At 39.6% G+C, this 26,965-nt stretch overlaps 1 protein-coding gene across 1 annotated transcript; it reads right to left on the bottom strand.

Annotated features, from left to right (window-relative positions):
* Positions 1-1,004: 1,004 nt before the first annotated feature.
* stag2a (STAG2 cohesin complex component a) lies at positions 1,005-26,965 on the bottom strand. The gene is made up of 34 exons (XM_085364423.1): positions 26,763-26,965; positions 23,221-23,333; positions 22,971-23,049; positions 21,641-21,799; positions 19,984-20,080; positions 19,823-19,899; positions 19,491-19,695; positions 19,232-19,383; positions 17,917-17,990; positions 17,495-17,618; positions 15,984-16,082; positions 15,758-15,837; positions 15,369-15,476; positions 14,768-14,876; positions 14,393-14,510; positions 14,110-14,213; positions 13,918-14,010; positions 13,738-13,827; positions 13,444-13,647; positions 13,270-13,340; positions 13,026-13,113; positions 11,489-11,569; positions 11,053-11,145; positions 10,753-10,924; positions 10,524-10,663; positions 10,338-10,439; positions 9,795-9,943; positions 9,584-9,712; positions 9,286-9,494; positions 6,182-6,422; positions 5,949-6,059; positions 5,719-5,845; positions 5,293-5,370; positions 1,005-1,884 (listed from the first exon to the last, which is right to left on the bottom strand). The coding sequence occupies exons 2-34, from the start codon at positions 23,262-23,264 to the stop codon at positions 1,861-1,863; spliced, it is 3,831 nt and encodes a 1,276-aa protein (XP_085220549.1). The 5' UTR covers positions 23,265-23,333; positions 26,763-26,965; the 3' UTR covers positions 1,005-1,860.

Here is a 26,965-nt window from a genome sequence, read left to right as displayed (position 1 = left end):
TGTTCTGGGTCAACATAACAGGAGGGTTAAGACCTGATGATTTGATTCTCCAGATTATAGTGACACTGAGGAAATAAGGTTCATTTTCAGCTACAATATGATTACACCTTCTTTCATAAAGTCTGATTCTGCCAGCCAGGCCAATACACAGAAGAAATACCGGAACAATCCACGGTAAAACAAAGAAAAAAAAAACAATGCACTGTGTGTGCACTTACAAATTAGTAGATTAATGTCAAAGACTTACATTCTTTTCCTTTGACAATTCCCCAAAATTTCACACAAAAAGAAACAGTAAATATAAAATGAGCACCGATTCACAATATATTACACATTTGTAACTGTATAATATACAATTCTGATACTATGATTGTTGGCTAAAGAATTTAGAAGCTTTGTAATTTAGAATATTTCTATAACTCTTAAACACGCAGCAGTCGCAAACCAACCAAACTGGCAGTTTGAAAAACTATTTCTGAACACCTGCAAATACAAAAAACAAAACAAAACCAAACAAACACACATCGTTCTCAACCATTTTAAAAATCCTTTCTTTTAAAGATTGCAATCATGGCATGTCTCTAATATTAGATATTACTAGATACTATACAGTGGAAAAAAATAGTTAATATATAGGAGAGATTACATATTTGAGGTTGAGTCAAAGTTTTACAACATTGTGATTTCTTCCAACATTAAAAAATAATTTTAGATGCAGCCTCAATTTGTCAAATTACTACATCTGAGCAATGAGGTACGTTTGTACCCGTTCGCTACAGAGAGACGAAAAGAAAATACAGCTGGCCACATCTATAGTAACATAATCATTTCCTTTAAAAAGGATCATTTCAATCTCTATGTGAAATAACATGATTAATAGAAACCATTAATTTACATTTGATTGTCATTACAAAATATCTATAAATCAAAGTTATCTAGAAGGTATAAAAGCAGAACACATGTCTCTAAAAAATACCATCACAAAGAAATCTGAGAATGCTGTATATATATAACTTGTGGCAAGGCCTTTAAACAGTATGACACGCCAGTTCACATTATACTTACTGTGTACATGTTTTGATATATGGCTACATGCCATGCCAGAATCTACAGTTTAAAAGTTCAGAAGGTGAACAACAATACCACTGACACCCTTCCAATATAACGCAGTAGCCATTTAATAACTGCTGCCATTATGAAACATTATATGTTCAGCGTATGTCCGGATTGCATCAGAGAGGGGGTTCGTTTAAACCTAAGATAGTTTCTCGATGTAAAGCTTAAAAATGACCATCCAGCACAATTACCACCTCTGTGACCAAGTGCAGGGTTATTATAGTGTTCAACAATAACTGAACACTACAAGCATCAAAACAGTAGTGTTATTCTGCAAGCCTATTATATTTTCTGGTGTTCATGAAATTGTGTTCACCCTCCCTGTATATTGGCCGCTATGTATTTACAGACATTTTTCGTCTACTTAAAGAGTTTAAAGGTATACATCATTCACTTGAATTTTGACCTGTTATTGTCCCATCACCATGCAAACTGCTACACAATATCCGTACCTGTACCGCTTCACACATTATAACAAGTGTAGCCAAGTGATAGCTGGCATCAAGTTTTTTTAGGGCGACTGAACAAAAACCGAAACATCTCTGCCGCAGTGTGACCAAAATCCGGTGTGTGAAAATAGCAGAATAAAATTCAAATCCAAGCTCAAGCACTCCTTCTAAGTTTTAACAAAGTGTTAAAGAGGCAAACATTGGTGTCTCACAAGCCTACTAGTCCAGTCCACTCTCATTTATAAAGAGTCATTTCACCGTCCCAGGAGTTCGATGACATGCTGTCCTTTTCATATTAAAACATTGAAACATTGAGAACCTAAAGGCGAAAGAAAAAAAGCAGTGTTAGAAATTCAAAACCAAATAAAAACAAACAGATATCGAGTGTACAGTATGAACAGATGAGAAATATGTGGTTGTTTTTACACCTAAAGTTGTTCCTCCTTTGGGGTTCTTTAATCAAACTGTCATAAATAACAAGAAAATGGACTTCTACCAAATAAGGCTAGGCATGCGTGAACTGTACGTTGATCTATCATGCTTACTTGGCCATTCACTCAAACAGGTTTTTTTTGGGGTTTTTTTGCTCTCTTGCTCTTGACGAAGGCGGTCGCACTTTTCTCCTCTCCTCCTCCTCCCCCTTAGCTTCCCTGCTTAGCCTCTTGTGTCCTTGTCTAGTCTCGTGTTTTTTGTATTACTTTTCCCTGGAACACTCTCTCACAGTCTGTTCTCTAAAACCTAAAAGAGGAATTATGGATTTGATTTGATCAACTGGTCCCTGAATACAATTGACACCCTTTTTCTCAACGAGAAGTCTGGGCTCGGGTGAGCCTGAGTGCTGAAGATATCTACCTATTCGGAACCGTGATAACAGGTTTCTTGCTGATCGGAGCTGGCTTGGCCCTGGCTTATCGAAGAATTAACAAAGTGGAACTGGCTGTTCAAACCCCCACAAGGCTGCCCGCTGGGATTGAAACGATGGGACGAGGCGTGAGTTTCTCAAAATGGGCTCATTGAGTGCAGCACGGATAAGATCTTGGAGACGCTTACGGCTGCCGTGAATACTCAGAATAAGACTGGATTACATCTTGGAGGGGCTCGCTCGGAACAACACCTCTGAGCGCAAATTGGATCACATCTTGGAGAAGCGCACTGCGTTCATGAGTTCTCAGAATCGGCTCTTTGAGCACAAGAATGACAACATCACGGAGCGCAAGTTTGATAACATCATGGAGAAGCTCACGACTCTCCAACGGGAGATTGAGAAACCAGTGTCGGACTGTTAGAACAGCTTTGAAATTCATATGAGTTGTTCGCACTAAAGTAAAAACCACCATCACTTCATGCAGAGGTGGGACCAAGTCATTGTTTTGCAAGTCTCAAGTAAGTCTCAAGTCTTTATCCTCAAGTCTCAAGTCAAGTCTCAAGTAATGTCAGGCAAGTCAGAGTCGAGTCTCAAGTCACTGGTGTAAAAGTCCGAGTCAAGTCACAAGTCTGAAACTTTGAATTTCAAGTCCTTTCGAGTCTTTAAAAAAAACAACGAAAAAATAATGTTGCAGTTATATGCTAAATGTAAATATTAGAGCATGTAATTTTAAAATCTGTGTTTTTCTCAACACATGACAAAATAGTGAACTTAGAAAATATACACAAATTGTGAAATTGCACCTCTTTAAAATGCAGCTCAATTAAACCTAGCTCCAAGAATAATTTTCACCGACAGTTCTGAGATAAGCTGCATGTTATTCTTGGATGCGGTTGTAGGACCAGCTTTAAAATCGCATGACAAAAATATCATACACATTAAAAAAAACTGTATCACCAACGTAGCCTGGACAACATTTGCTAGTTAGATGAAGTCAGCTATCTCATTGTAGCATATTTATATGCATATTTATAATTATACGGTTCTTGGAGTGAGTGCATACACTCATGAAGTTTAGTAACTTCCGGTCACTGCAACAAGCCCAGGTACAGTTTACCGACGGATGGGTACAGGACCTTGAAATGCACCGTGTAGAACGAAAGACCATCGTACGTATCATAAGTTTACCAGTCTCACAAATCGTCTTCATAAATACACATTCGTTAACCGTTTATTAATAGGACCTTTGAGCTCAACGGTAATTAATTAGTAGTGGAAATAATTTCTGGTACCCATCATAGAAATGTAGCAGTGACAATAACACTGTATGCTGTAATCATACTGGGCAATTAGTGATACAAAAAACCTGTTTTATCCTGTGAATAAAAGTATATGTTTTTGTCAATGTACCATAATAACAGAAGCGAAACGCAATATTGTGTCAGGACAATTCACTATTTATGCACAATAAACAAAGGAGCATAGCGCGACAATTTCTGTTCAGCGCCAGACTTGCTTGTAACCTATATCACCAATTATGTTATGAAAATGACGTGTTAACTACAACAGCAGACTGACCTTTGTGTAAATGCTTGGAGCAGACTAACCTGTGAGCTGGAGTGTTCTGGGACGTTATATTTGATCTTTGAATGGCTGCAATCCAGGCTATCCGTCGCGTCTTTGTTACTTCGGAAACATGGCTCGAACAATTTCTCTTCAACGACGTAATCCGATAACAACCGATCTCTTTACCCGTCGGCTTCCCGTGGCTGTCATGCGACCGGCTATTGCAGTTAATAATACAACGGCTTCTTGACATTTTTGTGTTTCTTTTTATCGCTGTATAACTGATTTTAATTGAAAGCCTGCGTGCGCTAGTACCGCTTGCCACGAGTTCCCAGAATCCTTTGCGGTTCTACCCGTGAATGACGTCACATTTTCAATCTCTATATAATATGCATGTTAAATTTTATATTTGGGGTAAAATATCAAGTCTTTTCAAGTAAACCGGTTCAAGTCCAATTCAAGTCCCAAGTCATTGGTGTAAAAGTCCAAGTCAAGTCACAAGTCTTAGAACATTTTTTCAAGTCAAGTCTAAAGTCATAAAATTAATGACTCGAGTCTGACTCGAGTCCAAGTCATGTGACTCGAGTCCACACCTCTGACTTCATGCGGATACCCCTTCGGCGCCAGCTGCGGTCTCAAGGCTGGAGCGGAACAACAACACCTTGATACGGACTGTGTTTAGACTGTTCTTCCCATTCTATGCAAGGCCACCTGGGTTGGCTGGAAGACTGTTTACTTAGCCTGGCAGGGCGAAGGACACTGTCTCAGCTGAACTCTGGACACATACACACACATGCACACAGACATATATACACAGGCAGATGTACACTCATCCCCACTCCCCCTCCAAACGTCTTCTACGCTTATTCCCCTCCGATGCTGACGGTGGATCAAGGAGACCAGCGCTTATGCTGCTGGCCCGGATGCACTGTCTACACTGGCTGTCTCTCACCTTTTACCCATCCCTGTTGCTTGTCATGTGTTTCTTTGGTGTATTAAGAGTTTTTTCATGTGCTATGTGCAGAGGTGTTTTTTTTTCTGTTCTCAAACTGATCTCCCTGTTGGAGCTCAGTCTGGGGGGAGTTATTTTTTTCTCCTCATCTTTCCTCATGTTGTGCTTTTTCCATGTTATACCTCTCTGACCTGTCTTCCCCATGTGATGTTTGTGTAATGTACGTATGGTCGGAAGGGTAAGACGGCGCTGGCACGGCTGGCAGCCTTAACCCATTTCCCTCGGGATGAATAAAGTATGATCAATCAATCAATCAGTTATTATAAGAAGTGGAATACTCCTACCGAATCATCCATGATGGAAGATGGATCAAAGTAATCTGGCTTCAGTTCGGTTCTTTCTCTGCGATTCTTTGATGCCGGCTGAAAGATAACAACTCAGTTAGAAGAATACTCCACAAGATGAAAAAAATATATACAGTCAAAAAAATTATTAATTTTAACATCAACATTTGCTTTTATTATTTATTTATTGGAAGGACTGGCATGACCAGCTTACTCTGCTAGAAATGCAGGATTCAGATTATCTCTAATTTGGTTCAGTTCATCTGGATGCTACATTTTCAGTGGGAGAAACGTTTCATTACTCATCTCCCGCTGAAAATGCCACGTCCAAATCAGCAGAATCAACTTCCTAGGATTTCCTTACTGGAATTATTAAACATGCATCTAGACAAATGTAGACTATTGTTTGTTAGTTTTTTTAATTACCAAATCGATGTCCATTGTGTCAAAATCCATGCCCTCATTGATATCTTCCAAGCGGTCTTCAGATGACATCATCACATCCTCCACTATTGGCTCCTCATCATCCTCCATGAGCCCAGAGCCTCGACGACTGTGACGCATAACAAAAAATAACACGTCAGAAAAATGCTTTTTGTCAGACTCTTTATTGGCTCAAAGTTCGGCCAAAAACAGTTAAGTGCTGAACTTCTTACATTGCTTGCTGCATGTGGTTCCTCATCTTGGCGTAGTGCATGCTAACCCGCTCTTGCTGCTGACGGGCTTCAGCTTGTTGCCTTTGTGTCAGCATCCAAGTAACCTGGGTACTGTGGAACAGGGTTCATTACTTCATAATTCCCACAGTTTTAAAAAAGTGGCTTTACATACTGTACTGCAACTAAGACCTCTGCAGACATGTATGCAATAATGTAATACACATATTTTTTACTTGTAATCAATGGTAGTCTGGTGTTGAGGGTGTGGCTGCTGCTGCTGAGGAGGCACAGGTTGATGGGGATGCTGCTCTGCTGGCATGGTGAACGTGGCTGTGAAGCTGTCCTCTGGCCTCATTTTCTTTGGATCCCTCAGTACAGTGGAAGTTAGATGGGGTGAATGCATCATCACTGGCGTTTGCACATTCTGCTCACGGTTCATCCAAACCGCATCGCTGCTGCTACTGCTGTTCTCTTCTGCCAGAGAAAATCATTTGTTACACTCCTTGAATTTTACTGAACACACGCAGTGACCATAACAATGAGTGAGCTGTTTGATTTATTATTAAAGTGGCAGGCTGTGATGAGAATTAACATGAAACATTTTGCAAGAGGATCCTAGGAGAAATACATGTGCCTAAGAGAGAGATGCATTTTTATGTTTATGTGTGACGTTTGAAGGTGAATACTGCACCGTATTCAAATTCATGACGGCGTATTCGCTCACAGAAAGACCTTATTTCAATCTCAGGCAGACTTTAAGAAATACAGCAAACAAACTGCTGTGACAGTCATGGAATACAAAGAAAATGTTGTCACCTTAAATACAACTCTACTAACCAGCAGCTGTTTTGATGTAGATCAGGGGTCGGCAATCCTGGGCACGCGTGCCAGGGTAAACTGATGGCACAACCATAGCTGGACTGGCCATTGGGCATACCGGGCATTTGTCCAGTGGGCCCATGGTGATTTCTGGTTTTTATGGGCCGATGATTTTATTTATTTTTTTGTAACAGTATAAACAATGAAAGGTGGTGAATTGGCCAGATGCTGGCCGATGTGTAAAAATAACTCAGTTGTTTGGTGGTGGCTATGGCGGAGCTTCCACAGAGGCCAGCAGGTGGATGAGGGAAAGGGGAGGCAGGAGGAGGAGAGACCCAAGGCGGCCGCCGGTCCGAGTGTCAGGTGAACTGAACTTCAGGTAAGAAGTTATGACCTGCAGTCTATCTGGGTCAGATATAAACCAAGTTTAGGTGGAGTTTATTTTCGTTGTGCTGACTTTTTACAGTCAGTTACAATAACTCGTACTGCGTTCTAGCTAGCATGACGGAGTTTCTATACAGCTGGGTGGGTGCTATGATGTTACTAATAGTGAACTTTATTTTATTCATAAGGTTAGTAACCTCATTATTCTGTGTTTGCGCTGCACAGCTGCCTCTTCTTCTCATCCTCTCCCCCTCCCTCTCCTGTTGCTACTTCAATCATGAAACTGATCAATGATCAGCTGATCGGCTTTTCTCTCTTGTTTGTTTATCGCCCACTTTGCGCCAGAAACAGGAAACCAGTGGATGTTGCGCCAAACAACAGCAGCAGGTTTAAGCTTGATCAGCTGTTGTTAGATTTTATTTATTATTAATTTCTAGTATCAGCTGATGTTTGCTGGAGCCACAGCTGTAAACCTGCTGGTCAGGATGTCGGTTTGGATATGTGGTGAGAGGGAAACATGAAGATGAAACCAGGAGATGTCCTTACTGAATCATCAGAGCTGAACAGGTGATGGAGAAACAGGTTTACCTTTTACGTGACATGAATGAGTTGAAGGGAAGTTATGAACTGTTTCTGAGAGACAAATAACACCAGGATCCTTTTTTTTTTTTTTTTACATAGCTGACAGCTGGTAACTGTGCAGGGGCGGGTCTAGCAAAGTTTTGCCAGGGGGGCCAGGCAGGGCATTAACAGGGAAAGGGGGGCACAAAGAAATACTTTTCTTTCTTATTCTCATTTAAAATGTCTAGCTTTTAATAAATAATTATCTGAATCCTACAATCAAAGTTTTTATCTGATGTAAAATGTATAGAAATCATACATATACCAATAAGACTGTACATCACTGTCACAACAGCGTCTGTTTTCATTCAAAGTTTTTATGGCTTTTCCTATAATACCTGGTGGGCCGGTCTCTACTCAAAATGCCTGGGCCGATTTTTTTGTCCCAGTCCAGCCCTGGGCACGACATGCAGTGAATTAATTTGAGAAGGTTGTGCAACGTTAGTTGTGCCGCTTCTTAATGACAGTATCTTAGCTAACAACCCCAAGTACCAGATTCAACTTGTAATTGGCTAAAAATTACTTAGCCTACTGGTGAGAGGGACGTTGCTAGCTGGCAGTTTTGTCAAGCGATGTTGAAATTTTCACATTCCAACACTTCAAATACCTCAGGAGCTCTCCGCTCAGCGCAGCATCAGCACCACGGAAATGCTTGTATACATCCGAAGACTGAGACAGAATTCACAATGTATTTTCGGGACTTTCAGGTGTATGGACCAATGTTTTCTTTTCTGATCAAACCAGAAAGCTTTAATGAGCAGCTGGATTTGTCTCAGATTAACTGGCTGAGTTAATGCCAGTTAATGCAACATCGAAATGCAGCTGATTGAACTGAAAACCTCGACTCTGTGGGGTCAAAGTTTGCAGAACTACGAACGCAGCTGGTATCCATAGCTGTGCGCGTTAATGGAGTTTGCATTTTCACCTGCTGGACATCACTACCTGACAAGTTTAACTGTCTTCAGAACATTGCAGAGGCCTTACTGACAGTATTTGGTTGTACAAATAGCAGATTTTCTCTCACATGAAGAGTGTCCTCAGGTAGCCGTCTGAATGCTGGACACTCGGAGACCTGTGTCTCTGAGTGGGAGACCAGAGATCAGATTAACATGTGTATCTCTGTATTAACAAACATACCATACTGACCCAGTTTATTTTTCTTATCATTGTTGTGAGGAAACCATAAATAGCATTTGCATTTTCTGTTGTGCACTTCATTTGCTGTTATGGATAAAGAGTGTCTTTTTTGTTTCAAAATAGCTGATGACTATTCGCTGATAGCTGCCAACATCTGCGAACAAATATAATTCTATAAAGTGGTTCTATATAGTGTGTAACTGTTACTATAGAGCATTATTAAATTTATTGCTAATGCAGTCATATGGCACATTGACTTCTGAGGAAATTTTAGATGGCACTCATAATCAGAAAGGTTGCCGACCCCTGATGCTGCAGATCGGTTGCTGTGGTAGATAAAATAAATGGTCCACCAAAGTACACCAGCAATGCTCACCTTCAGGCAATTTTCTTTTGCTGGCAGTGGCTGGCTTGGATTTCTTACTCCTGACAGTGGAGCCTCGACTGCTGATCCCACTAATTACAGACATAGTGTCGTCATCTGCTCCAGCCTGCAGAGAATTTCTGTATGAGATGAGAGGCAGCCAGCAGTCTTCTCTCTGCAGGGCCATCTGAAATGTCATGAATCGCTCCAAGTACATGTGACTGCAAAAAGCGAAATGACAGTAAACAGAGTCTTTTTAGAGGTTCTCATCATTTTCATGCTCACATTACTCATCGTGCCGCAAACTTACACTGTCCTCTTGTCCTGTCGAATTAGTTTGCTAGAGAACTCACTCAGGATATCCAAAAATGCTAAATTAAGCGGTGGACTTCCTTCTCCTTGGGGACTTGGCTCTTTAAAGGCAAACTCAATCCCGTCTCTAAAATAAACAAACAAGACATGACATATGAAAGTTCCTGTTCATTAGAGCAAATGATGTTTGGGTTAGGGAAATGACTTACTTATGTAACATGGCAATAGCCTCTCTGGTCTTCAGCTGATCCAAACCAAACGTCAATGAGAAGCGTCGGGCGAGCTCTTTTATGCCGCAGAAGGCTGATGATGAGCGGTCGAAATTGAAGCCGAGTTCAGACAACATGTCATTGAACAACTGCAAAAGAGGTTTCAAATACTGTTTGTCTGATTTTAGTAATTAAAAGCCTCTGAAGACCCTGAGAAGATTTTTTCCAGACTAAAATGCAAATAAAGGATTTTGGGACTGACTCTTTTATCTCTTCTATTTGGTGAGGTATCGCTATTTGAGGAGGCCCGAAAAGACTTTATCGGGCTTCCAGCAGTATGATGATCTAAGTGATGATGATGCTGGATCTCAAGGACAGCCTGGCTGCTTACTGACAGTACAGAGACAAAAGGCGCTTCCTTATCTATGTGTTAAGACAATTCATCTGTGTCTCCTGAACAGCGGCAAACCTGGTCTCATCATAATATCAGCAACAAGTATGTTTTACACATTAGTGACCATCCATCTGTTTCACATGTCATACCTTTTGCAGGCTCAATATGAGCGTCTTTGCACACTGGATTTTGTCGATTTGTCTCGTCTTACTCATTGTTTCCTTGATAATATCTCCATAATCGTTGTAATACTGAGGAGAAACAGGAGAAATACTGTTAACTAAAACAACAGGGCTGGATGATTTCGTTATGATCTCTACAGGATTTAGACCTACCCTCATGTACTGTTTAAATATATCTGCTCCGGTGTTTATTTCCACAACATTGTAAATGATTAATTTGCAATAGGCAGCAAGAAGGTTTCTCCTCTTATGTAGAGCTTCAATTTTACTGGCTTCATCATCTTGTTGTCCATCTAAAAAAATGAAAAATTTATAAAAAGTCATGTTCCTTCTTTAAACAGAGTGTGGTAGGTTCATATAAAACAGGGTAGTGTTTTCTGACCTGTGCTGTTGTCATCATCCTGATCAATGAAAACATGATCCAGGATGAAGTTGAGCAGCTCTGCCTGCAAAGAAGAGTCTGGCGAATAGACCAGAGACTCCAACTGTTCCCGGCCTGAAGACATAATTTGGTGACTGAAGATCAGTAGCAGATCACACAGTATAGTGAAGGCCTGGAATAAACACAACACTTGAGCATATATGGAAATGCTGACCACAGAAATTTTCAGTTGCGCTGAAAAAACGAAAAAGGAAATAAAAATAAATAAATAAAAATTATCTGACTCATCAAAATCCTCACCTGCTCTTTGACTGCGTTGTTGATGGTGTTTATGTAGCGCTGACACATTAAACAGAAAGCTCGCATTTGCTTTCTCAAGGTCACCATGTCACCCTGAGAGGAGTAAAGGTTCAGTTAGTAAAACCCTTTCAAAGTAACATTGTACCTGTATTACCCAGGCATTAAGAAATGTATAACTCTATTTATAAAGCTTGACAGAAAACTGCAATCAGACTGGGAAGTGTTGTAAGCAAAACAAAGTAAAAACATGTAACTCCTACTTTAGATCTGCATATACATGGTGTCCAAATGTAACTACAGAGAGAATTTACTGTGACACAGGCGGAAGGATACTTTCAAACTGTGATACACTGCCAATCATATTTATTTGGGAAATGTAGGCACAGAAATGTTATTACATGTATTTTGCCAAATATCCCCAAAATGTGAACAGTACCTTTACTGAAGTGCCATCTGAAACCTTCGCTAGATGCCACAGGATGATGTAATGTGTGCACTGCATTGCATGAACCACAATCTGAGAGGAACAAAAATCAAGCAGAATAGATAAACTGCACATTCAGTATTTTAACATGAACTTAACAGGTCACTCAGAGGGTAATTCTAGTTTACTTGAACTGTACTAACTTGGTTAATTGTAACTTTATTTTGAAAGCTTGACTCTAAATTTTAAAAGAGTTCGATGTTCAGTAATTATTAAGACATGTCAAGGTTCATTTGTGCTTGCTATTTCTTTTTAAATACACAAAAGAATTATTCATATAATCATCTATTTTTTCTGTTTTTATTTTCTGTCACGCATTCACCACTTTGTTAGGTACACTTGTTCGACTGCTCCTTAATACAAATATCTAATCAGCCAGTCACATAGCATCAACTCGTTATATTTTGGCATGTAGACATGGTCATGACAACCAGGTGAAGTTCAAAAGGAGCATAAGAATGAGGAACAGAGGCAATTTAAGTGACTTTGAATGTGGCACGGTCATTAGTGCTAGACTCAGACTCTGGGTTTATAGAAAATTGTTTGAAAGAGAGAGTAAATGTCCACTGAACAGCAGTTCTCTGGGCAACAAAATGCTTTGTTGATGCCAGGTCAGGATGGCCAGAGTGTTTGGAGCCGAAAGAAGAAAGCAACAGTAACTCAACCACATATCGAGCCTTGAAGTAGATGGACTACAGCAAGCAGAAGACCACAACACCCCTTTAAGTTGCAAGCAGGAAATTGGGGCTACGGTTCACAGAGGCTGACCAAGACTAGACAATAGAAGAGTGGAAAAATGCTGGCTGTCCGATTCTGCTACATCACTGGGAAGGTAGGGTCAGAATTTGATGTCAACAACATGCAATCATGGATCCATTCTGCCTTGTATCAACTGTTCATAATGGTGGCAGTGATATAAAAGTGTGGGGGACACTTTCTGGGCACAGTTTGGGACCCTTATTATTAACTGAGCATAATTTAAACACTAAAGCCTGCATGAGCATTGTTGCACCCTATGTCCATCCCTTGATGACCACAGTGTACAATCTTCTGATGACATGTTGAAGCACCACATCACAAATCTCAAACCACCTCAAACTGGGTTCTTGAACATGACAATGAGTTCACTGTACTCAAATGACCTCCAGTCACCATATCTGAAACCAACAGAGCAACTTTGGAATGTGGTAGGAGGGGAGAGCCACATCATAGATGTGCAGCATCTCTGTGATGCTATCATGGCAATATTGACCAAAATCTCCGAGGTATGCTTAAAGCACCTTGTTCAATCTATGACACAAATTGAAAGCACAAAAGGGGTCCAACTGGGTACTAGCAAGATATATTTAACAAAGTGGCTGGTGAGTATATATGATCAATGATTCTTTCCAAATTATCCCTCACATCACCTGTAACTCAAGTAACATATGGGAATGTAAACACCCTGATTAACTCCATTTGTAGGATTTTGGGGATGACACTGTAATACCTGTTCAGGCATATCGCCATTCTGTAGACCTGTGTTGAGTAGCCTGTAGTTGCTGGTGAAGAGATCCCACTTAGTGAGGTCGTGTGCACTGAAAGCAGAAATGTACATTAAATCTATAACATTTAATATGCATGCATGCTGTCACTGACATCTTAACCCAATATGAGAAAACAGAAACGTAAGATTTTTAACAAGTAATGTGTTCAAATCAAAAACTGAAACAGTTTCCATGAACTGCTTTTACTTGTGGAAAGTGGTGATCTTCTTAAGTGTGGATAGAACCTGGTAAGCATCATCCTCATCAGGTTCTTCACCCTGACAAACAAGAGATCATATGCTGAAATCTCAGATATTTGCCTCTACTCCTGCGAGCATCCTTTAAAATAATCCACACAGATAAACGCCTTACAGCACCTACCTCTTGCAGGAAGTCCTCCAGGAGTCTATTAAACTTGTCTACAAGCTCGTCAAGAAGCTGGGAGCGGGCGATGTCCACACGGTTGAAGATGGTGAACTCCTCGTTGCAGAGATAGTGGTAGGTGGTAGAGCAGGCCTCCAGGACCTCAGTGTCTGTGTGCTTATCCACAACTTCCCAGATTTGTCGCAACAGTGCGTCTAAATGCTAATTGAAAGAACATAACATTGTTTCACCAGCAGCACATACAATGCACTTCAGCTGTAAAACAAGCTTTAAAACAAACAACTCGCAAACCTTTTCTAACCGCCCAGTTGTGTAGATGTCAAGATCAAAGAACTTTGGTATCTGTAGCAAATTGGTCACCTTATCAATATCAACGCAGTACTACAAAAACAAAAGGGAACGCAGTCAGGCTTATTTCATGAATATTGAACCTGATGAAATAATGAACTCTGAGAACTCTGAATCACTCACCTTTGCCAATAACAGAGGCAAAGCAACTGCAAACATCTCTGTGACTCGTGTCCGATCATCCAGCTGTGTTTTCTTTTCTTTTGCAGTCAGGACCTTTTCCATGCACAAAACCCCGACAGCACAGTCAACACGAAATCATTCAAGGAGCTAAGTTAATCCTTTCTATCTCAAGCATGACGGCTTGACACTCACCCTCTTCCCCGTGCCTCTGCCTACAGGAGGATGACATTCGCAAGCCTGCCGAATGGCACAGAGCATGATTTCAACCAGGGCTGTCTCCTGACGATCGTTTAGAGCTAAAAAAAAAAAAAAAACCCAAAAACCCCCATAAAGAATGTTACCAAGTATCTAATGAAAAGACTTGCCTTCTAAGAGAAGCACAAATTAGAGTAAAAGTACAACAAATAAGTAATAGAGTGGCAAAAAGATTCATTTTCCTCACTAAAAACCTCGTTCTGAGACAGCGCTTCCTTACCTTCCTCTCCTGGCATTGGCTCATCCAGCAACAAGCTGATCATAGTCTCCCAGTCCTTTAGCAGCTCTGACGCACACTCCCACAGGCTATCCACTAAGTAGGCCCCATGTTCATGGAGCTGTAAAAAATGGAATGTGAATTGTAATGAAATGAAATAATCTATTTAAACACAGATAATACATTTCTGTTATTTTTTTATTCTCTTTGAGCCAAAAAACAGAAATCTCCAGTGCCTTGCAATAGATGTATGCACAGTTCTGATTCGTATTTAATTATTTAATCCAATCTTAAGAATAATTAATGATTGACACGTTTCAGTTGAAACTGCCATTTCTGCAAAGCAGGGGCACAGGGCTGACATAAAAGCCTGGTCACCTCACTCTCCAAGAAGAAGAACACAGTAGTCTTGATCAGGCTGCCGTTGAGGCTCTGCCTGCCCCTCCTGGGTAATCCCTCCTCCTCAGGACCTCGATGGCTAAACAACCTTCAATCAACCAAAGAAAAAGCAGTTTAATACACGTATGAAAAACAGGCTAAATGAACGTTTTCAGCCTCTTTAGGAAAGGAGGTGGGACAAATATCTCATGCATATTTCCTGTGTCTCCTTTATGGAATCTAATTGAGTTTACACTTAAGCTGGCCTTCACGCAAGCATTATTTTGCTTTTGTAATAACAAGGAGCCAGCAAAAAAAAATTCAGAGCCACCTTCCGAGCCGAGAGCAGGGTGGAATATTCCTTTAAGCCCTTCCTCCTCTCCCTCCTTTCTTGGAGCTTAGTGTGCTTCCCATGAATGTTGCTCGCTATGCAGTGCCAACCAGACTCAGGCTGAATCAAAGAGCCTGTTTACACAATAAGCCAATCCCTTGAATGTTTCTGTCAGTTTTATTACTGGCACTAAAATATTTTGAATAGATAACATTCATTCAAGCTGGTGATTCAATTACATCTCTTTCAAATCTGCAGAAAAACACATACTTTTTGAACAGGAACTCCCCCGCTGCGATGGCGATGGGTCGATGTGCCGAGTAAACCAGATGATAAACACTCTCACAGTCCTCTGCTGTCAGAACCTCATCACTACTCCTGTTACATGAAAAGCAAAAATAACTCTTTGTGATTATTGGATTTTTGATTAAGAAAAACAAACACTGAGAATTATCATTGTTATTTACATGATTTGTAAAAATTTTAATCACAATAGCTTTCAGAATTAGGAAGAAAACATAAATGCACACTAAGAAAAATAACACACTTGTCTGAAGAAAATGTTGACATCTGCTGTCGTGTTGAATTAAAACATGTCCTAATAATCACATGCTGTGGCACAAAATTAAATGGAAATTTGAGGAGGCGAGATTACTCACTGTAGGACAAGTGTCAGAAGTTTAATAGCTTGCACTGCAACATCATACTCCTTATCCAGAGTCATAGAAACAATGCGATCCTGTCAGTGAGAGAAAATGTCAGATCTCCATAATATTAGTTGCGGGTATGATGATGGCCAAATGGTACTATTTTATCTTTATCAAACATTTACATCTATGCAATGATATCCAAGAGGCATCTACATTTCTAGTAATGCTTACTTACCTTGAAGCGGCTTGTGAAGAGTTCCAGCCGAGTACTGAGTTCTCTGTTGTAGAACAGGCCTTGCAGGGCAGTCAGGCACTTCAGACGCACTTCACCTTGCTGCAGTCGTAGCAGAAATGCATTAAATACTCGTGAAATCTGAATGCCTGTGTTACTCTGCCACTATTCCAGTTAAAATTGCTTATAATGCACCCCTAGAGGCAAGTTAAGTGAAGTTATAAGCAGGTTTTAGATTGATTTCTCTTAGACAGCTGTTTGCAATCCAAACATTTTGAAATGCAGTTACATGAAAAGTCTATGTAGAGGTAATAAAAATGCGTGAGGACCAGCAATAATAAAACAAACATGGGACATAGCAGCAAGACATGAGGGTGTCTTTCAGCATCAAATAGGATTCTCACAGGCAGACGATTTCCACCAAACAGGAAGTCTGTACCAGGCATCTTTCTCACCCAGCACAAGTGGCTGAACAAGAAAAGCAAGTACACCTCATAAAATATCCACCTGCTTTCAATGTGAGCCAAGTGAAGGCATAAGCTCAAGACTGGAGCACCCATCTAAACTCTGGATAAGTCTAGTGATTGGAGGTGTTTGGAATAAAAGCCCTCTAGCTGAAAGAAAATGGTAGCAGGAGCTCTGGACTTCAAATTTTAACTACCGTAGTTTTCGGATCATAAGCCGCATCTTTTTCCCCACACTGTGAACACTGCGGCTTATACTGACATGCGGCTAATGCATATTTTTTTTCATGCGGCCAAAAACATTTTGCCTGGTAACAGCAGACCAATAAAACTGATAAGTAGTATATATACGGTATATATTTTTACCAGTTGTTAAGAGACGTTGTAATGTTGTTTGTTTATGTTACCTTACGGATTAAATTAAACGTTAAAAATCATCACGTGTAATATTTCTGTGTAAATATCTCATATTACAAGTAAAACGCATACGGCTTAAAATCCGGTGCAGCCTGTACAAGCACATAATTGATTTTCTTTCTAAAATTAGAGCATGCGGCTTTTAATCAGGTGTGCTCTGTAGTCCGGGAATTACGGTAATAGGCTTTAACAAATGGGAGATTTTCTGGATAGAGGGTGCTACAAACTGAACGTGTTGTGTACAAACATGACAGGTAACCTATGTACAGAACGAATGCGTTGCGTTTTTTCAGAAAAGTGGTCCTCAAAAAACTGACTGTTGACATGAAGTGACGATAAGCTGGTACTAATATTCCTAAACTAGAAAAAGAAGATTCTGAGTTCATCAAATTCTCATGAGAAGGAGCAGGGAGAATAATATGGTTTGAAGCCAGTTTCATACATAGGCTGGGATAACCTACTTGCCGAGTACATTTTTTAAAAAGTTGTTATTAATTATATTGATGCTTATCTCAATTATACTGACTGTGTCACCTCTGGTACTACTACATATGCTGACTCTCAGAAATCTAAGATTTAAGATGTGGGCTTTAATATCTTCTTCCATAACACAAGTTTTTTCCATAAACTCACCTTGTCATGCATTGTCCAGCCAACATACTTTAGGTAGCTGTCATTAAGGAAGGCGTCACTGTACAGCTTCATCCACACTCCTATTTCCTCAATACAAATGGCTCTGATTTCAGCAATGGCATCGCTGGCAAAAACAAAGAGAATTCACTAAATTTAGTAAACGGGCCTTTAACAGACCTGGCAGCTGTAAACAGCACTGAAGAAGGTTCATTGTGAATAATGAACTCATGCTTGTATTAACATTGATTTTGCACTAGAGGGTGCCAAAACACTCTAAATGAACTCTGTTCTGTCTGTTTCTTGTTGTACAAACTCAAAAGTGATAAGAAGCCCGTGATGAAATCTTACATTCAGCACACAGTCTGGTTGCCATTTACCATAATAATCTGGGGGAATTCCTTATCGCTTAAGGATTTACTTACCGATATCTGTGAACAAACACTCCCTTGAAGATTGCATTCATCATGTTTTCAATTTCATCTTGATTTTCTTGAAGCTAAAAGATAAACAGAAGGTTTTTGAAATTAATTGAACAAAAACTCCCTGAAAGTCCAAGATCACGGTTGGTATTGTTCTATGCTTGGATTTTTTACAGATTTCATCCACTATTTGTTACCATTGTTAAAGGTAAACCAGAAATACTGGATTTATATGCATTTTGTGAACTAGAAAGGACAGTTTATGTAGAATGAACTCAAAATAAAAAGAACCAGTCCTGTTCAATGTGCTTATTGTCTTATCATCTGAAATGATACAGTCTTATCATTTCAGATTTGGATCAGTGGCCTTATGCAGTAATAGTTCAGTTTTACACTAAATCTTTCATACCGCTTCTGTGAGACATTCACAAGATCTCAAAGTGAGATTCAACAGTCTTTTGTAACTAATCATAAAATGTGTAATGGTAAAAATCACTCATTTTAAACGATTCACCAGGAGACGTGTCGTCAGATTCATATAACGTCATAACTGACACTTTGTAAGTTGCCATTAAGCGCAGCCACCCTCCTCTGAATTTAATAACAGCCCATGCAATCACAAGTCTAAAAAGCCCCCAACTTTTTCTAACTGTAGAATTTCCAGATGTCATCTGAACTGATGCAGAGAGGCAACGAAAAGTGTTGGTGAAAAAACACACTGTTTTAATCCAGTGGCCAATGACGTGTCATTACAGCACTGACAAACTGTGAGAGAAAAGGAAACCGTGATTGAACATGATGTCTTTCTAAATTAACCATGACTAATACGACATGCATTGAAGGGAAAGCGGCAGTCACAGGGATTCGGCCTTCAAGAGGCGATGTTAGTCTGCCTGCATTAAGACCCTGAAGCAGCTGTTGGAAAGAGAGAAGTATGTTTCTGTGGCTGCGCTAAAAATATCAATAAAATAATGAGCTAAAATAAACAGAGTGAATTACAAGGCCACGGAATGGTAAACAAAGTCATAATTTTAGGTTATAGCTGGTTAGGGATGGGGCTTTAAATAAATCAGTAGTGACTGAGTCTATTCTCCAGAGACACAAAGGCAGAAAAGGCTACACCTGTATGGCATACCTGCACATGAAGGGGCAAATACAATCAGCAGCATGCCCCCCCCCCCCCCCCAGTCAATTTATATATAGAGTGAAAAATTTAAATGACAGAGTTAAACAACGCTCACACCCACTGACGTGTTGCTGTATTACACTCCAACATCAACGCTGGGTTGAATGCTTGACAACTTATCTTTCTTCTTACCTCTTTGCGCTTCTGTAACAGTAGCTCCAACCTATCATTGGCCCTCTTAGCAATGACCTTGTTCCTTTCTGCCTCATACTGTCTCTGTGTGTTGTCCATATTGATGCTTAGGTTCAGAGCCACGTTCACCAAGGCTGTCATCAACTTCATGGCTGGCAGAGACAACAATGTTTAAAACACATACGTGTAGGAACAACTGCTGTCAGATAACAGCAGCATGGGCGTGCAGGATGGAGACAAAATCCACAATAAAACTGACCTGCTAGTGTGCTTGTGTGTCTAAAGGCCCTGACCTGTGAGTCAGACAGGCCGGTGAGTAGCGAGATGATTGTGTCCATCATATACTCGTCATAAATGATGCTGTACTGACACTGTCGCACCAGAACCGCAATGAAGTCGCAGAAGTTTATCCTGAATTTCTTCCACTGTGGTCCTGAGAGGGTTAATGGATAGTCGCCGCTGTCCTGTACAGCACAGAGATAATCAGATTGGGGTCCCAAGTATTACATTTGTTTCAGGCCAGATTAAAAACATCTCCCATGCTGGTGTGGTTCTTTAAAATACGTTGTATTGAAACACAGCCTACATCACCTCATCAAACTCCTCTGTCATTTTCCGGATGATTTCCGAGTTCTGCATATGTCTGAACATCTCTCCACTCACAGCACCTAATACAGCAAAATTGAGCGTGTGAATGGGCTTTCAGGCACCCAACATGCTGCACATTTAGACAATACAAGTAGGAAAACTACCTTTACAGCCAGAGCACTGAATGAAGAAGTTGATTAAGTCCAAAAGAGTGGTGTCCCTGTCATGTTTGTATGCCTCAATCCAGTCATCAACCACAGACTGGAAAGGGAAGCACACTCACAAAATTATCACATAATTATTTACACTTCTAACTAAAATATAACTTTGAAAACATTCCTTAGAGAGCATGCTTTGTTGACTCCTCTTAATCCATTAAGCTTGATTTATAGTTGTGCTGAATCCCCGCAATTCAATTCAGTTTTATTTATATAATGTCAAATCACCACAAGCACGTCAAGGCGGTTTATATTGTAAAGTAAAAAAACAACAACATGCTAATACAGAGAAAACCCCAACAATCAAAAGACCCCATATGAGCAAACATGTGGTGACAGTGGGAAGGAAAAACTCCCTATTAACAGAAAGAAACCTCAAGTGGAAGGTCGGGGGTGAGGGGACAGGACAAAGACACACTGTTGAACATGGCCAAAGATGAATAACTAATGGTTAAGGGGGGAGGGTGGGTATATAACCACACAGGAAGTGTGGAAAAAAAAAGGGGAGGGGGAGTAAAGAAGAAACACTTAATACTGCATCATGGGAAGCCCCTAGCAGCTTAGACGCAAAGTAACTAAGGGAGAATTCAGGGTCACCTGATCCAGCCATAACTAAGAGGAGCTTATGCCATGGTGGCTGTCATTGCCGTTTGCACTTGTACGCTGAGGAGCCTGCATCGGTCTGACTTTACGAGTGAAACTGAGCTGATCATGTTTGACTTGGGCCTATTACATTTTGAACAACTGTTACGTTTAGTAAAACGCAGAGCAGAGCAGAGTCCTGAAATGACTGAGCCATATTTTATTTTATTTTATTTTATTTATTTTTTATTTTTTTATTGTTTTTTAACTTTATTGCTATGTCTGCTTTTATTACTATGTGCATATTAGTATTGTACAGCACTTTGGTCTACCAGGTGTGTTTTTAAAGTGCTATATAAATAAATAAATGATGATGATGATAAAACAGATTATCAGAGCTACGCTAATGTCTATGTTGAAAGAATACTAGCTATTGCATTAACATCAAGCTACAGTCTATTACATTTTGTTTAATGGTATTATCTTTGTGCTAATCAATATGCTGCCTTTCGGTGAATTGAGTTGCTGCCATGTGTAGTTAATGTATCGATGCACAACAGGCGTGGGTAATATTTTTGACTATTCGAGTAGTCATTAGGTTATCTTTTAATTTAAAAAAAACAACAAAAAAAAACCTGTTTGTCCAGTATTACCACCAGGAGGCAGCAGTAATACACCTAGTTTTTTTAGCAGCCACTACTGAACAAAAACAGAAACAGAACCTGCTTCTAACCGCAATGCATAAGGTTCAAGGAAATCAGGTCAGATGTAAAGAAAAAAAAAAGCTGTCAATAAGTCTTGTGTGGCACTCCTTTAAAAAATAAACAGAAATGAAGTTCACTGCATAGAGTGTGTTGTAAGCTTGAAATGCCCACCCTCAGAAATACAGCAGCTATAGCAAAGGTTTAATACAGTAATATAAATCAAGCTTTATGGATTAAGTATTCAAAAAATGAGAACCACAGACACTAAACCAGGCTACATATTGTTACTGATTGAAAATTAGAATCCGTGCACCCACCTGTGTGGCGCTCTTCCCCATTTTAACCACCTCAAACAAGGTCATGTTCTCCATTCCATTCTCCTGATGGTGGCCATTCACCCAGCCGGGACCAGTGACCCTCCCAGCTCCACCACCTTTGGCCTTGTCTCCAAGCGCCTTCTTCCCTTTCTTGGCTGCCTAATGAGGAGAAAGATGTTCTTCTGTTATCATACACTGCATCAGTGTGCCTCTATACTCAATAGCTTATCTGGTTACTGTGCATTAGAAAAACGGAACTAAATCACATTACAGACATTTGATGCAGAGATGAAACAGACTTATTTTCTTATCAAACGTAGCTGCTGCATGATATAAACTTTTTTGACTATGTATTAGCATTGTGATAGCGGGAAACCAGTGAGGATGTTTTACTGATTTCTACTCAGTGTATGCTGGACATACTGCAAGCCTGCGTGTGACCATGACTGCACATAAACCGAGGCCTGTACTACAAGGCAGGATTTGGGCTTTTCCAGGTTTCACTCTGGCTTTTAAGAAGGTGGTTCACTTCCTACTGGAGTACATAGTAACTAATGGTGTTTGAAATGAGAAATCAACAGGTACAAAATCACAATCCAATAACCAATCAATTATCTGAAAAAACCCCCCCAAAAAAAACCTTATAACTTAATTAGATAGTTTATTTATTACTAATTACAATTAGTAGTTAATATTATACAATAAAATTACAATTATAATATAATTGTTATGTAATTGCAAAAATAAAACAACTACAAATTTAATCAAATTAAATAAAAATTTATTATTTGCATTATCATTATCAAAACATTAATAATAATAACAACAATGGCTATAATCTGTCTGACTAACTGTTTACTTACACAGTCTGCATTTTTGCCAATTTTCCCTTTCTTGCTTCAAATTGGCTAAACTTTATTTATACTGTAGGTATTTTCCAGCCTTACAGCACTTTTCCTCTCACATGCACTCACACAACACGTTTCTGCGCAATAACTGTGTTACTTTAAGTCTGTATTAGGTGTGTAACCACTTAACAGTTTCCTGTTATTATAGTTTTATTTTCCTTTCTAACAGCAGCCGCTCTGTTGTCAGCAGACTTCTCAATATCTGTGATCGTTCATGCGCTACAGTCATCCCATTCATGTGGAGGTGCTCTTAGATAGACTGATTATAACCCTGGGTTAACTAACACTTTTAAATTTCTAACCACTTTCACGTGACTGCTTTGCCTGATCGCTGATGTCGGAGTAAGTGAAGCCAGATAACAGACAATGTTAAAAGTGCTTCTCAGCACAGTGCCCAAGATAAGAAAGTCAGGAAAACATACCACGCCCTTTCCTGTCTTCGCATTTTTGCCATCGGGATCCTCAAGGTCAGTATCTGAAGACAACTGAGATTCTGCCTCTCTGTGCATAACACATGGATTTATTAGTAATTATTATTAGTATTTAATACAACTGCAAAAAGTAACACAAGCATAGCAAAAACGATCTCAAATATCATCAGTGCATACATACAAAATAAACATTGAAGGACATAAAAACCTTACAGTAACACTTCCATGTTGTTCTACTTACTGAGGAAACTGAAACTCAGTGTGCAAGTCCTGCGCTGCTATCATTTCTTTAACATTTTCTGGATCTGCTGGAGTAGGTGCTCTTACTGCTCTGGGTGCTGAGCAAGGATATACCTTTATAATAGCACATGAAAAAGAAAAAGAACATAATTATTAAAAAATGAAATGAATGAAGCAAAAAAAAAAACCCCGGACAGTCAAAATAATCTTATGTAAACCCCTGCTGTTTCAAGAAAATGTTAATAAATCCTTTGAAAAGGCCGGGATTTCCTTCTGCATAGATTACTTATAAATGTTTTTTCTAAGTTACAGTTGGACTTTACATGTTGTTATTTAACTCTGTATAGCCATTCACAAAACAAGCACTGATTTGAGTGACCTGTAGAACTGCCTTTATCAGCTATAAACTCCATCAGATGTTTCTGGTTTAGAGACTTCAGCAATGTTTCAGAGATACTTTACAGCAGCGGTCCCCGACCTTTTTTGCGCCACGGACTGCTTTATGCCCGACAATATTTTCACGGACCGGCCTTTAAGGTGTCCTGGATAAATACAACAAAATAAAACCAGTACCCAAAAAAAATAATTTTCACACAAATTTTCAACTCTCGAGGCCCGGTACCAAACACGGGGGTTGGGGACTGCTGCTTTACAGGACCGGGACCTTTTTCACTCATGCATCATCTTAACTGGGTAAGAGTAAGACTTTGGCCAAGACAAAAAATGTATAACCATTTTTATAATGATTTAAGGTCGTGAACAACTTGCCAAGCATTCAAGAGAAGTTCTTGATTCGATTTCATTATCACTGGTCTATACTAAAGTAGAAAACCAGCCACAAACCATGATGTTCCCTCCTCTGTGTTTTGAGGTTTTACTGTTACTGTGCAGTTCCGTCAAGGATTCACCAAAATATGTGACTTTTCAACTTACATCCTATCAACAAATAAGACAACATTCACATATCCCTGTGGCCAATATTTATCTGTTAGAAAATTATTATGAAGAATTCAACATTATTCTAACCTTTATTGTAATTGGTAAACTTAATAAACAAAAGCAAAAAAAAAATAGTTGTTATTTTAAACCCTCAAAATTTTATCCTTACAAATGTTGTTTGATAAATACACCTTGATTGGACTTAATGAACTCCATTTACATTGCTCATATATGGGTCATACTAATAGTCTTCTTAACCATTTCATGTGAGCCCAAAGTCAAAGAAGTCTTCAACACACAATTCCTTCTAGCCTACAGTTATTTTTTAACGTGCTCATGAAAAGTACATTTTGTTTGCTATTAGTTTAGTCATACTGCACATAGTTGTGGCTGAGATGAAACTCTTCCCACATTTCGTGGTAAGATTAATCATTGTAATCATAGTAGTACCAACTGATTCACACTTTTTGTCGAAACTAATATTGAAGGGCATGACGAGAGCGTGGTTGTGTCACTGTCAGGGCACACAAAGCTTTAATAACCTATTTAAATCTGATTATCTGTATCCAGATAACTTATCTGCATAAATGCGTGTTAATGCATGGTATGCAGGTTGTAAACGCAAACACAAGATATCGGCAATGGAACGCGGCTACAGTATGTTAAAATGTGAGCCAAACCTGCTGACAGACATAGTAATAATGTTAGCTATGCAATGGGGAAAGCAGAGAGCGTGTAACAGAGCCACTTATCTCAACCTGGGATGCACCATGTTCGTTCGCGAGTCAGCTAGATCTATCTAGCTAATTAGTCCATTGACATTTAGACAACAATAATATGTTTTGATGCCAGTTGTAAGACCAATTAATGTGATTTATCCAGCTGAAGCAGCAAGATAAAAATTACACATTGACATCAAAATAAGAAATCCACCCATCCAGGCTCCACATAAGCACATCAGCAATACCAAACCTCTGCACTTGCCATGTTTATTACCACTATCAAGGGCTGTTAGGCTTAGCAAAAAAAGTCTATTTGTTGTGGATCACTTGACAGTACTACAGCAAACTATTAAGTAATACATGAAATTGCAGATTAATCTTTTTGACAACTAGGGGCTGGATTCTGGTTGCTGCATGGTAGCTGCTAAGAAAATATTTCAGATGACTGAGACCCCAGTAGTGCGCACACTGACTGTGTCGCACTGTTGCAGTTTACTGGGACACATGGAACTATTTTTAATGACATCTGTGTTTTTAAGTGTTCTACAACAGGCTTATAGACTGAGAAATGCAAGAGGAAATGCTTGTTTGACTGCACTACTGGTTCAAAATGCTCCAAATTTGCTGGGTCCAGATTCTAAGATGTCATGACTTGTGACCTCTCCTTGGATAATTGAGCAAAAAAGTAATACAAAGAAGCCTCTTAGGCCTCTTCAAACCATCTTCTTAAAAAAAAGGGGGGGGGGCATAAAAACATGTATATCACATTAATTAATTAACTGAAGATAATACACTGGCAAAGTTAAGTAATACATCTTGTTAGTGGCCATTCTCAAAAAAAAGCTTTCCAAGCTTAAGGGGTGTGTTTTCCCCAGACTCACTTTCACTCTCCACTTTACAACTTGCAAACTACACTTGTATCTCCAACACAGCTGTTATTCGGAGCTGAAAATAAGTGATTTTGTCTCCCAGCTCTAACACTTTAAAACAGATACTTAGGAATGTGTTACTTAATGAACGTTTTTTTAAGAAAAAAGAAAAAATGCATGTGATCGCGACTGTTTCACAACTTTCTGCGTAACTTTACGTTTACAGCAGATACTTTCAGAGAAAAGGGGAAACTGCGGACCGCTCTTATACAATAGAACATACTGTAAGTGGAAATCCCAGTAAACATGACACGGCTTTTCCTGAGCAGACTAGGGGCTTGTCCCTAGGCTCTGAACGCCATAAATGGATATGCATACTGTACGGATTTCAGTGTCTCAATAAAACGTTAGCTACTGATGAGCACAATTGTCTTTCGCTTGTATTACTGTCCACCGTGTCGGTAAACTGCATCGTTACTCGTAATTTGAAACAATTTAATCATACCGCAGTTGTGACACGCGCAGTTGTATACTTCCGAAATACAAACAACCACAGATGTTTGGGAGGCTGAGTCTGCTATCGGCTCTCATCTCCTCCTGACGTGCCGTCGTTTTTACGACGGCCAAGCAGTTCTCAGGCTAATGTGAGCTAAATCTATTGATAATGTGATCTTGGCCACAGACATCAACGCTCTAATTAATTAATACCGGGCTCCCACAACTGCGATTACACTTCGCGCCAGTGTTTTGATACACCATAAGAAACTAGCTTAGCTAGTATTACCGTTAGCTGTAGCTGGCTAACTGGACCACTAGCACATATAACACAAACTGGAAACACACAGAGGCTGCAGTTGGTAACTATCTTGACTATAGCACATTCTGATGAACTAGTATTTCTATAGGTATGACTATTGGTGACACTAACAAGTGTCTTGACAGCTAACCCAGAAAAGCGGCTTCAATGGCAAACTCCCTTGATGTTAACGTTAGCTATCCGCCATTTTACTTACCTCGTTTTAATTCAAAGACGGACTGAAATCAAATAATCCACGCGGTACGGACTGTTCATAGAGAATGCTTTCGTCAGTTCCCTGCACTGGCTGTCATTTTCCAAATTTTAACAATTGTAGTTTTATTTGTTGGCTAACGTTAAGAAGCTTCTTGGTGGCTAATATAGCAAGGTACAGTGTGTATTGTCGTTGTTATGCATGCA

The sequence above is a fragment of the Diplotaxodon limnothrissa genome, linkage group LG10 (assembly GCF_057381915.1).
Source record: "Diplotaxodon limnothrissa isolate DT_005_m linkage group LG10, D_limnothrissa_male_GT1.1, whole genome shotgun sequence".
Lineage (NCBI taxonomy): Eukaryota > Metazoa > Chordata > Actinopteri > Cichliformes > Cichlidae > Diplotaxodon > Diplotaxodon limnothrissa.
This window is presented reverse-complemented; position numbering and strand designations above follow the sequence as displayed.

Excerpts from the sequence above, each read along its gene's own strand:
- stag2a (XM_085364423.1), bottom strand. The coding sequence starts at position 23,264 with ATGATAGCAGCGCAGGACTTGCACACTGAGTTTCAGTTTCCTCA. Across the intron at positions 19,900-19,983 it reads TCAGTGCTCTGGCTGTAAAG|GTGCTGTGAGTGGAGAGATG; the intron begins GTAGTTTTCCTA and ends TTGCTGTATTAG. Across the intron at positions 10,440-10,523 it reads TATTTAAACAGTACATGAGG|TATTACAACGATTATGGAGA; the intron begins GTAGGTCTAAAT and ends GTTTCTCCTCAG.